Genomic DNA, 13079 nt, shown 5'->3' on the forward strand with positions numbered 1-13079 from the left:
TGCACTTGAGCTCCATTTTGGTCCATCTTCATATTTATTTCGATCATCTTGAAGAAGGCCATCAAATGGTGACATGAACTCATAATTTTAACCTCATCTCATTATAGACTCAAGTCACTCTTTGCGATTATGTCATTTCTGAGTGTCAACACTAACATAAATCACAAATTGTTTCAACATTGCGCTCTCGAACAAATGGGAGCTTATTTTTTCTAAGCAATTTCTCAATTAAAGAAAAAGATGCATGTCCTAAACAACCATGCCACCGTGTAGACGAAAGTTTGTTGGCACTAAAAATTTGTTTATTGAATCTTCGAATCTTCGGGGTCAAAGGGTAATGCGAGCAAGGCTCCAGCAAACCATACAATCTCAGATGGCGCTCCCATCTAATCTGATTCAGCTTTCACGGCTTGGGTGCGTGGCTTGGGTTTTGCTTAACTGTATTCCTTCTGATCTGGAGATAACTGAATCCAAAGGAGCACGGGCGGAAGACAATTTAACTCTTTCGGTGTCCTAAAAATTACAGAATTATACCATCCATAATTGAACACATAGGAAGAGCTGAATCATATTAAACGTGTATATATTGCCAAACCATGTACAGGACAAAGAGCAACCTCTAAAGCAATTTGTATTGCCAAATCATTTTTTTTTACAAAAAGGGGTTTCCCCCCACCTCATTTTTATTAACACGGGGCCACAAAGCAAAACCAAACGAACTGTTCCCAGCGCTCCAGCTGAGCTAAAGTTGCTGGGTCAGACCCCCTCACCAAACAAGAACATTTACCAGGTTACACCTCACAACAAAACAGACAGCTTCAACAGCAAAATAGCAAAGGTCACGCGTAACTGTTACATCATTTCCCTCCCATTTTTGTTACAGGAACATCACCCGGAGTGGGCTCGCAGGAAGGCCCCTTTTCGTGCCTTCAACGGCAGGCAATTCTCAGCAGCTTGCTTCCTCGACGGTCTAGAAGTAGTACATAGCGTTGCAGCAGTACCAATTGACTTCCTTTACACAGAATCTTCCATTCATGGATCAAAACACTTGTTTTCCCCAACAGATTTTTGACACTTGTCCAAGCTGAACCCTGAAAACACAAATCATTTCCAGTGGTCCATAAGGTCCACAGTACAGCAACACAGGAGATGTTACTCACAGATTTCTTATTATCAACTTTCCAAAGTTCAGCTAACTCATCCATATTGTGCGGAATTTGAAAATTAAACACCTCAGAAATAACTTTGCCAACTTCCTGGGCCATAAAACAGTCAAAGAACAGGTGCTGGACTGACTCTAACTCACTACAGAATAAACACATAAGATCATCAACATGTCGTCGTTTAGTCAAGATCTCTACGGGGGACTACAATTTTCCAGAAATGTTTCCACAAAGTAGACCCCCCCCCCCCCCCCCCGGTTGATGGTATTATAGAAGGAGCTAGCAGAAAATTCACCAGATGATTGAAATATATACACAGGCCTATCAGATTCATCACTAAGAGGATAGTTGGAAAGAACAGCCAGTAATTCATCCCTTTTAGTCAAGAAGGCATGTCCTACACATCTTCTCAAAGTGATAAGCTCGCAGCCATCCCAAACCTCTGCCACACAACAGTTCTGTTGTTGACAGAGGTCAAACACCTCCCAAAACTGGGTTTTCAAGGTGCACTCACCAGCCCAGATGTCATGCCAGAAGCTGATGTGCTTCCCATTCCCCAGAACCCATCTAAAGAACCCATCTAAACAGCAGCAGAAGCTCTAGTCACATCTTTCCAAAAGGGAGATCCAGTATTAGTTCTAGTCCACAGAAGATTTGGCTTAGAAGTATTGTACGTATGGCTAACCAAAGTGATCCAGCTTTTTTCCTTAACACAGAAAAATCTTTTAACCCAAGAGGCTAATAAAGCTAAATTAACCTAAATCGTTGTGGTGCTTCCAGATCATCCAGGAGGTAAGAAGTGTCGCGGGAAAATCTCCCAACCTACAACAAAAACTTTGTGAGAGTTGTTTAGCAACATCCTCCCTCAGATTGACAGTCACCAAATCACATTTATCATAATTAATTTTCATGCCAGATAGGTGATTAAAACAAGAAAGCAGCCATTTAATATTCCTAGCATTTCGAGGGTTTGGCTCTAGGAACAAGATCGTGTCATTCGCATATTGCAGACTAACCAAGCCTCCAGGAATCTTATTTGGAACAATCCCAGTTATAATTTCAAACTTTGCAGCTTTGGCTATCATTTACAGAATATACAGCAATATGAGAGTTAAGGGAAAGAGATTCCATGGTTAGGTACAAATAGATGGAGACCGGGCTAGCATGTAACATATATCTATCTCCAAGTTATGCAATGTATACATTTGCACAGTGGTTGTTAAACACTACAGACAGATATCGAGACACTATCCAGACAAACGATGTTGAACACTTACTAGTACACTATAAAGGCACAGTGATTGTTAAACACTACAGACAGATATCGAGACACTATAAAGCTGGCCCATATTTCTGAATGACAAAGCTTTGCACTTTGAAGCAGCAGCATGGATGATTCAGAAGCTGTACCTATGTAGACTCAAGACGGACAGACGCTATATAGAGAGACGAAGCTCAACATTATTAACATGCCTGCTGAAGGCCTTGCTCAACAGCTAAATATGGACCAGCTTTGTAACATCTATGATGACCTGCAAAGCGAGGTAGAAGCACAATAAACATCCCCTACTGTTGAAGAAAACAGTGCTATTGTCAAGTAAAGCAGTACTGCATGTGACAAGTATTTCGAATTTCCAGTGAAGTAAAGAAAGAAAATGCTTGCCTTAGAGCCTGTTCTTCTTCTTCTTCTTTTTCTCCAATTTTCTCAAGTTAATTTTGTTCGCTATTCCCAATATGGAACATACATCATCATATGTTTTACAGTTACTCAGCAGCTCAACAGTAATATCGCCAATGCTGAAATTTTCTCTGCCTTTATGAAGAATCTTGGAGAGCGTTCCCCAACTGTTGAAGAGTTTGGTTATACTAACCGGGACTGACATTTCCAACTTCTTTGCCAAGATATTCAGTAACCACTTTTCGAGCTCGGGAAACCGTAGAGCTTCGGCTAGCAGAACAAAGAAGAGAAGAGTCCGTTTCAAGCTGATGTCAACATTTCCTTCCTGAGACAGATCCATATTAGCAATCCCTAAGAGCACCTGGTAATGTCTTCTAATAACATCATCTCCGACGGTTATCTGGTTATGTTCTTTGGGATTAAAACCCAAATTAAAGTATTTTGACATCTGTGCCATTATGAGTGTACCCTCTTTCTGTAACTCCTTCGGTAATGATATGGAACGATCGTGATCATTGAACCTGTAGCAAACTTGTTTTGCCACGATGCTATCCAAGTACATATCATGTGTTCTGTACAGTGCATATACTGACTCTGAGCAGTCATGAGAGGATGCCGAAGGGCTGATCCTTAAAATGATCCAACCCTTGGGATGAGTCACCAATTTTCCCTCTGGGAGTTGCACATTGTCTCTTTGGAGGATCAATTTGAAGTATTGTCTGACTCCATTGAATGTTGTCCTCAAGGAACTCTCGATGTTGTCCAAGTAAACATTAAAGATTGGAGATCCCTGCAAAACAATTGAAATTAAAGCATGTATCTAAGAGGTCATTCTATAGGACAATCAAGAGCTAATAGACAACCTAGCAGCCATGCTAAAACAGGAGAGCCTCTCATCCACCAAACGTCGAGTAGTCGTCATATGTCAACTTATCAACTATCAATTTGCACTTAGAAAATTAAGAATAGCAAGTACCAGCAACCAGATCGCTTAAACAATTAAGTTATCATGCTACTTAGTAGCCGAATCACTTACACCAGATCACTTGCACTTAGACAATTACGCATAGCAACTAGCAACAAGATCACTTAGACAATTAACTCATCGTGCAACTTATCTTTTGCAACTCAATTTCTTTTGACAAGATAACCTCAAGTTATAATGCTACTTATCTTCATCACAACCTTCAGACAAGAGATAAAAGAAAACTTTGAGTACCTCCACATGTAGAGCTAAATACACTCAAAGAAATTATCAAAGTGTAATTCCCACTGCCAGACTGCCTTCTAATCGTAAGCGCTTATTTTGAGTCAATGCCCTATATATTGCAAGATATGGCTCTGAACTTTGTGCATGTCACATTGACACTGTACTGTCAAATTTACAATGCAATGAATCCACTGCACAACAAATTTACAATGCATAAGACATGCTTCTTTGTTTTCTCCCACTCTAATCAAGAACCATTAGAGCAAGACACCCTATCAAGACTGCAGAGGACAAATGTTGAAGGAGGCTGCTTGCGAATCTTAAGGGAGAGGGGCGTCACCAGGATTCAGAGCAGGAGCCTTTGAGGGCGCCAGAGGAGGAGTCGCCGCGAGAGGGCGAGTCCCCGGGAGAAGGAGGCGTCGCCGCGAGAGGGCGAGTCCCCGGGAGAAGGAGGCCTCGCCGCGAGAGGGTGCGCCCCCGGGAGAAGGCGCCGCCGCCGCGAGAGGGTGCGCCCCCGGGAGAAGGCGCCGCCGACGCCAGAGGGTGCGCCCCCGGGAGAAGGCGCCGCCGCCGCCAGAGGGTGCGCCCCCGGGAGAAGACGACGCGAGCCGTCGCCATAGCTGCGTAGCTGGTGTGTCCGTGTGTGTGGAGGATTTGGGGAGCCAAGGTTAGAAGGAACCTGGTCAGCGCGCACGATTTGGAATTGAACCAAATTTTTTGCCGGGGCCGGCCGGAGGGAGAAAAAACGGTATCACTGAATTCGTTCTTATTAGGGGGGTGGCCACCGCCGGCCTGATCATGAACGCTGGACGGAGAACCTCCGAGAGTTAAGGAGCAGAAGCTTTTTGCAGACTGTACGGACTGCCCCGACAAGCAGCCGGCGAGTGTACGGACTGCCCCTACCTCCACTTCAGTCCGCTGCTGGACGCCGGCGAGTGTACGGACTGCCCCGACAAGCAGCCGCCGGCAGCGGTGCTCGACGTGTCCCTCGGCTCTTCCCGGGGAGAGCAAATTGCGGCGCTGCCAGCTGCACTGAAGGGCAAGCAGAGCCTATTGCACGAAACTGACCGCGCGGCGTATTCACGGACTCCGACGAGAGAGCCGGCCGGCTGCCGGCACGATTGACTGACGACAAGCTGATCTCTGAATTCACCAAAAAAAAACTAAGGGAACTGGGCTAATGCTTGGGCTAATGCTCATAGGCGCATCGTGGCGCACGGCGCCACGGCGGCAATCACGAGTCACTGAAGGGCGAGCAGAGGGTACTGCGCCAAACTGACCGCGCCGGCGTATTCACGGAGCCCGACGAGAGGACCGGCCGTCACGGCTGGCTCACGACGAGCTGATCGCCGGAGTGACTGGGACGCAAGAAAACTAAAGGATCGCCGGAGTTCGACAAGAAACACCAAGAAACCAAGAAACGCCAGACAATCACAAACCGCTATCACAAGACAAAAAGGCCGTACCTCACTGGCCGAAGGGAACGGTAGAGGCGGTGTTGTCGGGCCCCCCTGCGTCGGGGAGGCGGAGGTCGAAGAAACCGCCGGCCGCGGCGACGAGAGCGGCGGCGGGCTGGGCCCAGCCCGCCGCGGTGACGACGAAGCTATCGCGGGGGCGGCAGCATTCGTCGACTGGGAAACCTTCAGACTTCCTGTTGTGGATGACGAAGGCGTAGAAGGACCGAACCGCGACCACCGCAAGAGCGTCGCCGGCGGACGGGTATGGAACCGTCTAAGGACCAAGCCGCGACCGCGAGAAGTACGACGGCGCCGCTTCGGAGAAGGCGTGCGGGGATGCTGCTGCGTCGGGGAAGAAGGCGCCGGAGGCTCCTGGCCCTGCGACGGCTGCGGCGGCGAATGTGGGCTGGACGGTGAGCGCGATGGCCGCCGTCGCCGTGGACTGGGCGGTGACCGCGGTGGCCGCGGTGGTGACCCTCTGGCGCGGCAGGCGCTCTCTGTTCTTTTCGACTTTTTCCCCATTTTTTTTTTGCTCTGGATTATCCGACGTACGAGTGCTTCTTATGTACGATACATATAGGGCCAATACATGTACAACAAGCCCGGGCCCCAGCGGCAGGCAGACACGTGCAGCCTGTGCGGCCGAGCTGGGCCCCCAGTTTGCTACTAGTCCACTTCAGTCCATAAGCCAAAGGCCCAACCAATAATCCTGGATGAGTCCTTCACGTGAGCAACTAGTTAACGAGCGCTCTTCTGAGAGCCTCGCAACAATCAGTGTCACTTGACGCGTTCTCAATTATTAGCCACGTGTCGCACTCTGGACGTTCCTTTGGTTTTTTTTATTTTTCCGCACGCGTTTTCGACTTTTTAAATGGGTTTTTCGACGTTTTGATTTTTCCCCAGTCTTTCTTAGCTTTTCGATAAAAAAATCAAAAAAAATTGCAAGAAAAAAACGTGTTTTCTTTTTTTTCCTCTCGCAAAAGTCACGGTTTTTTCCCGTGAGAGGCACGGTTGTGCTTTAGCGAGAGTCACGGCCGTGTATTTCAGAAACAAAAAAGAAACGCGTTTTTTGTTTTTTTTATTTCACGAGAGTCACGGTTTTGCTTCCGTGAGAGGCACGGTTGTGCTTTCCCGAGAGTCACGGTCGTGCCTCTCGGAAAGGGAAAAATAAAACGCGTTTTCTGTTTTTTTTCGCTAGAGTCACGGTTTTTGTTTCCGCGAGAGACACGATTGTGATTTCGCGAGAGTCACGGCCGTGCCTCTCAGAAAGGGAAAAAATAAGCGTTTTCTGTTTTTCTTTTCTTTCACGAGAGTCACGGTTTTGCTTCTGCGAGAGGCACAGTTGTGCTTTCGCGAGAGTCACGGCCGTGCCTCTCGGAAACGGAAAAAACGTGTTTTCTGTTTTTTCCTTCCACGAGAGTCGCGGTTTTGTTTTCACGAGAGGTACGGGTGTGATTTGGCGAGAGGCACGGGCGTGCCTCTTCGGAAAGGAAAAAAACCGTGCTCCCGGTTCGGTTTTTCCATCCGGTCTTTTTCATGAGAAAAAAGTTGATCAAAACCTATCAACATGGCATCTAGTTTTGAAGATCTCGACGCAAGGAATCCAATGGTGAAAACGGTTCGAGATTTGGACGCACGGTTTAAAAGATAAAACATTTTGAATAAACAGATCTACGAAAAAAGGGAAAACTCTCATATTGCGACATGGAAAAGTGGAGTGTTCTTTGCAATGAGTACTCCTTAATTAGTGATTTCGGTCCTTCATCATGTTATTGAATGTGTTACTCAAAAAAACCATGTTATTGAATGTTAATTTTTATTTTTAAGGGAATGAATCCTAATTTTTTTGGACAAAACGCGAACATTTTTTGAGTAGTTGGAGCAACTCCAATAGACTAGTAGAAGGCTTGTGCGTTGCTACATGCAAGAATGCAGATATTTGTATTCTTCTGTCAACAATACGTAAATGATGAAAGCTATTGTCATGAGTTGCACATGACATACCCCTGCCCCCGTGTCACCCGCAACTGACGACACGGGGGAGACCCTTCGCCACCACCCCTGCATCGCCGCCGCCGGAGGGCCGGCCAGCGAAGCTGCACCACGCCTGGGGATGGCGGCAACAAGGTGGTTTCATCATCTTGAGTTGGAACGCTACCCCTTACGAGTGCCTCCTCCGCCTGCTTCGCACCGCGCCGCTATCGCCGGCGGGCCAGCCGGTGTGACTGCTTCGCGCCTGAGGATGGGGTCGGGTGGGCGGCTTCGTCTCCTGCGCGCTTGAACCGCGGGTTCCCATCCCCTTCCCAATTCCCCGTCCCCCCAGATCCGATCTTGCGAGATGCGTGTTCCCAACCCCTCTAGCTGATTGTGCTCGTCCTGCCGGTCTGGCTCGGCCCTGCCCGATGTGCTCCTCCCCCGTTCGACTATTCCTCCCCCTACGCTGGCACAGCTCCTCCTTGATGTTGTTCTGTGGGGGCATGCGAGGGCTTGGGTGGAGGTGGTCGGGCTGGCCGAGGCTAGGTCCTGCCCTGTTGCATAACACCCTCCGTCTCTGACGGCGTCTCCTCCGAGCTACAGCGGTGGCCTCTGCCCTGTGGTCAAGGAGTTCTTTTGGCAGTGGGTTGAAGCTTCCCGGTAGGTCCTTGCCGTCACGGCCTCAATCCTCGTGGCCATGGACCTGCGTTCTCCAGCGTCCATGGCTTGCTGGCGTCCCACACCAGTGTGATATCGGCCCTGATGCTCTGGTCGTTGCGTCCTCTTGTGACGTCTTCGGTTCCCCTGTGTTCTAGCGGCTTTGCCTCCTGCAGTTTGGATCTGCGTCCCCTTCCAGCTCTGGCTTGCTAGCAGCGCTTGTCGCCATCCTACCATTTGTGTCGGCTTTCTACCCCGCTGCCTTCTCGACCCCGTCCACCACACACATGTCGTTCCCAAAGCTCGTGTTCCCATTGCTTTTGAAGAACCTTTCTGGTAGTCCTTCTGTTGCTAAGAAATAGTTGGTGTCGACGGTCGTTGTTGTATATGGTCTATCTTTGTTTGATCACTTTTTCTTTCTCCGCCAATGAACAACTTCGGTCTTATATGACTTCTCTTTTTGGCGGTGAGATTTGTTTTGAAGTGTGTTGGCGTTGGATGTGTGCATCCTAACTATGCAGAAGTCGGGTGTTCGGTCATTGTGTTTGTATCCGCTTGATACTTCATTATGAGTCGATAAAAACATCCTTTATCAAAAAACCACTAAAAGCAATCCTCGATGAATCCTTCACCATGTTATTGAATGTTAATTTTTAGTTTTGAGGGACTGAATGCTGATTTTTTGAACGAAGTGAGCATTTTTTGGGGTAGTTTTTTTAAGCAATCACATATTTCATTACACAATATGTTCTCAAAGATTATACAATGGTCTGGTCACCATAAGGGAGAAACATGCTTGTCAACCAACTTTGGACAAGGAAGTCACCATAAGGGAGAAACATGCTTGTCAACCAACTTTGGACAAGGAATTTCGTAAGAGGTAAAATTACTATTACACCCTTGGTGAAACTTGTGCCTCGCCGAAAAGTAGTCCATAAACGTCCTCCTCTGCCACCATGGCAACGCCAAAAAAATAGGAGAACATCTGGCATACCAAGATCTAGGAGAGCACCAACACATACGAAGATGCTTTTTGAGCCGATGAATCGGGCCGCCGCAAGCGATAAGACCGACACTTTGTGGCACATCGGACGGGGATCTTCCGCGTGGTCACCAGATCTCGATATTGTCAACTTCATCCAATGTAGTCAAAGAAGAGAACGTCACTGCCTGTTGTCATCCACGCACCCAACTGCAAGACAGCAAACATAACTACAACAGCTGACACGATCGCCACCCACGAGAGTGTCGACGGCTGACCACCAGACAATCTCATAGGATCCAGAGATTGACGGCGGACCAAGGAAGCACTAGGCCAACCCTAACTACATGCCGAAGCCGAAGTACCAGGGTCCCCACTCGCTCCCGTCGTCGGAGCGGCGGATGGAGAAGGCAGGGGCCGGCGGGAAGCGGCTTAGCCGATGAAGTTGGGGGCATATGAGATAGCCCAGATAAGTGCTACCTCTTGAGCACTGCGTTGGTTTTCCCTTGAAGAGGAAAGGGTGATGCAGTAAAGCAGCGTAAGTATTTCCCTCAGTTTTTGAGAACCAAGGTATCAATCCAGTAGGAGACCACACGTGAGTCACCTCATACCTACACAAACAAATAAGAACCTCGCAACCAACGCGATAAAGGGGTTGTCAATCCCTTCACGGCCACTTGCAAGAGTGAGATCTGATAGAGATGATAATAATAAGATAAGTATTTTTGGTATTTTTATGATATAGATTGAAAGTAAAGATTGCAAAATAAAACAGATTGGAAACTTGTATGATGGAAAATAGACCCGGGGGCCATAGGTTTCACTAGTGGCTTCTCTCAAGATAGCATAAGTATTACGGTGGGTGAACAAATTACTGTCGAGCAATTGATAGAAAAGCGAATAATTATGAGAATATCTAGGTATGATCATGTATATAGGCATCACGTTCGCGACAAGTAGACCGACTCTTGCCTGCATCTACTACTATTACTCCACATATCGACAGCTATCTAGCATGCATCTAGAGTATTAAGTTCATAAGAATAGAGTAACGCCTTAAGCAAGATGACATGATGTAGAGGGATAAACTCATACAATATGATATAAACCTCACCTTTTTATCCTCGATGGCAACAATACAATACGTGTCGTTTCCCTTTCTGTCACTGGGATCGAGCACCGCAAGATTGAACCCAAAGCTAAGCACTTCTCCCATTGCAAGAAAGATCAATCTAGTAGGCCAAACCAAACTGATAATTCGAAGAGACTTGCAAAGATAAACCAATCATACATAAAAGAATTCAGAGAAGATTCAACTATTGTTCATAGATAATCTGGATCATAAATCCACAATTCATCAGATCTCGACAAACACACCGCAAAAAGAAGAGTTACATCGAATAGATCTTCAAGAGAATCGAGGAGAACTTTGTATTGAGATCCAAAGAGAGAGAAGAAGCCATCTAGCTACTAGCTATGGACCCGGAGGTATGAAGTAAACTACTCACACATCATCGGAGGGGCAATGGAGTTGATGTAGAGGCCCTCCGTGATCAATTCCCCCTCCGGCGGAGCTCCGGAAAAGGCCCCAAGATGGGATCTCTTGGGTACAGAAGGTTGCGGCGGTGGAAATAGGGTTTCGTGGTGCTCCTGGATGTTTTCAGGGTATGTCAATATATATAGGAGGAAGAAGTAGGTCGGTGGAGCAATGAGGGGCCCACAAGGGTGGAGGGCGTGCCCAGGGGGTAGGCGCGCCCCCCCTGCCTCGTGGCCTCCTCGATTGTTTCTTGACGTCCACTCCAAGTCCTCTGGATCACGTTTGTTACAAAAATCACGTTCCCGAAGGTTTCATTCTGTTTGGAGTCCGTTTGATATTCCTTTTCTATGAAACACTGAAATAGGCAAAAAAACAGCAATTTGGGTTGGGCCTTCGGTTAATAGGTTAGTCCCAAAAATAATATAAAAGTGTAAAATAAAGCCCATAAACATCCAAAACAGATAATATAATAGCATGGAACAAACAAAAATTATATATACGTTGGAGACGTATCAAGCATCCTCAAGCTTAATTCCTGCTCGTCCTCGAGTAGGTAAATGATAAAAACAGAAATTTTGATGTGGAATGCTTCCTAACATATTTCTCAATGTAATTTTCTTTATTGTGGCATGAATGTTCATATCCAAAAGATTCAAGATAAAAGTTTAATATTGACATAAAAATAAGAATACTTCAAGCATACCAACTAAGCAATCATGTCTTCTCAAAATAACATGGCCAAAGAAAGTTCATCCCTACAAAATCATATAGTTTGGTCATGCTCCATTTTCGTCACACAAGAGTGCTCTCATCATGCACAACCCCGATGACAAGCCAAGCAATTGTTTCATACTTTAGTAATCTCAAACTTTTTTCAACCTTCACGCAATACATGAGCGTGAGCCATGGATATAGCACCGTCGGTGGAATAGAATATAATGAAAGGGGGTTTTGTGGAGAAGACAAAAAAGGAGAAAGTCTCACATCGACGCGGCTAATCAATGGGCTAGGGAGATGCCCATCAATTGATGTCAATGCAAGGAGTAGGGATTGCCATGCAACGGATGCACTAGAGCTGTAAATGTATGAAAGCTCAACAAAAGAAACTAAGTGGGTGTGCATCCAACTTGCTTGCTCACGAAGACCTAGGGCACTTGAGGAGGCCCATTGTTAGAATATACAAGCCAAGTTCTATAATGAAAAAATTCCCACTAGTATATGAAAATGACAAAACAAGAGACTCTCTATCATCAAGATCATGGTGCTACTTTGAAGCACAAGTGTGGAAAAAGGATAGTATCATTGCCCCTTTTTTCTTCTTTTTTTTGGGCCTTCTTTTTTGGCCTTTCTCCTTTTTTATTTTTTTATGGGACAATGCTCTATTAATGATGATCATCACACTTCTATTTATTTACAACTCAATGATTACAACTCGATACTAGAACAAGATATGACTCTATATGAATGCCTCCGGGGGTGTACCGGGATGTGCAATGACTCATGAGTGACATGTATGAAAGAATTATGGACGGTGGCTTTGCCACAAATACAATGTCAACTACATGATCATGCAAGGCAATATGACAATGATGATGCGTGTCATAATAAACGGAACGGTGGAAAGTTGCATGGCAATATATCTTGAAATGGCTATGAAAATGCCATAATAGGTAGGTATGGTGGCTATTTTGAGGAAGATATAAGGAGGTTTATGTATGATAGAGCGTATCGTATCACGGGGTTTGGATGCACCGGCGAAGTTTGCACCAACTCTCAAGGTGAGAAAGGGCAATGCACGGTACCGAAGAGGCTAGCAATGATGGAAGGGTGAGAGTGTGTATAATCCATGGACTCAACATTAGTCATAAAGAACTCACATACTTATTGCAAAAATCTACAAGTCATCAAAAACCAAGTACTGCGTGCATGCTTCTAGGGGGATAGATTGGTAGGAAAAGACCATCCTCGTCCCCGACCGCCACTCATAAGGAATACAATCAAATAACACCTCATGTTTCAAATTTGTTACACAATGTTTACCATATGTGCATGCTACGGGACTTGCAAACTTCAACACAAGTATTTCTCAAATTCAGAACTACTCAACTAGCACAACTTTAATATCACTATCTCCATATCTCAAAACAATCATCAAGTATCAAACTTTTCTTAGTATTCAATGCACTTATATGAAAGCTTCTTATTATGCCTAAAAGAAAATTGCCATGTTGTTTTAAAGGACCCTCAAAATAATATAAGTGAAGCATGAGAGATCAATTATTTTTATAAAATAAAACCACTGCCGTGCTCTAAAAGATATAAGTGAAGCACTAGAGCAAAAACTATATAGCTCAAAAGATTTAAGTGAAGCACATAGAGTATTCCAATAAATTCCAATTCATGTGTGTATCTCTCAAAAGG

General features: G+C 45.7%; 1 protein-coding gene and 1 long non-coding RNA gene across 2 annotated transcripts; both read right to left on the reverse strand.

Moving 5' to 3' along the window:
- Window positions 1–613: 613 nt before the first annotated feature.
- Window positions 614–2697, reverse strand: LOC125515365 (uncharacterized). Its single transcript, XR_007286977.2, has 2 exons — window positions 2574–2697; window positions 614–1091 (listed from the first exon to the last, which is right to left on the reverse strand). It is a non-coding gene; the product is annotated as an uncharacterized LOC125515365 (long non-coding RNA).
- Window positions 2698–2702: 5 nt separating this feature from the next.
- Window positions 2703–6030, reverse strand: LOC147964220 (uncharacterized). The gene is made up of 2 exons (XM_087529106.1): window positions 5518–6030; window positions 2703–3631 (listed from the first exon to the last, which is right to left on the reverse strand). Exons 1-2 carry the CDS (start codon window positions 6028–6030, stop codon window positions 2828–2830), a joined length of 1317 nt encoding a protein of 438 aa, XP_087385232.1. The 3' UTR covers window positions 2703–2827.
- Between the last annotated feature and the right edge of the window lie 7049 nt (window positions 6031–13079).

This window comes from Triticum urartu, chromosome 6A, assembly GCF_056163025.1.
Source record: "Triticum urartu cultivar PI428250 chromosome 6A, HENAU_Tu73, whole genome shotgun sequence".
Taxonomy (NCBI): domain Eukaryota; kingdom Viridiplantae; phylum Streptophyta; class Magnoliopsida; order Poales; family Poaceae; genus Triticum; species Triticum urartu.

Bases quoted from the DNA above. Each gene is read 5' to 3' on its own strand.
- LOC147964220 (XM_087529106.1), bottom strand. From the start codon at position 6,030: ATGGGGAAAAAGTCGAAAAGAACAGAGAGCGCCTGCCGCGCCAGAGGG. The intron at 3,632-5,517 runs GTACGGCCTTTT...ATTGTTTTGCAG, and splicing joins CGTTCCCTTCGGCCAGTGAG to GGATCTCCAATCTTTAATGT.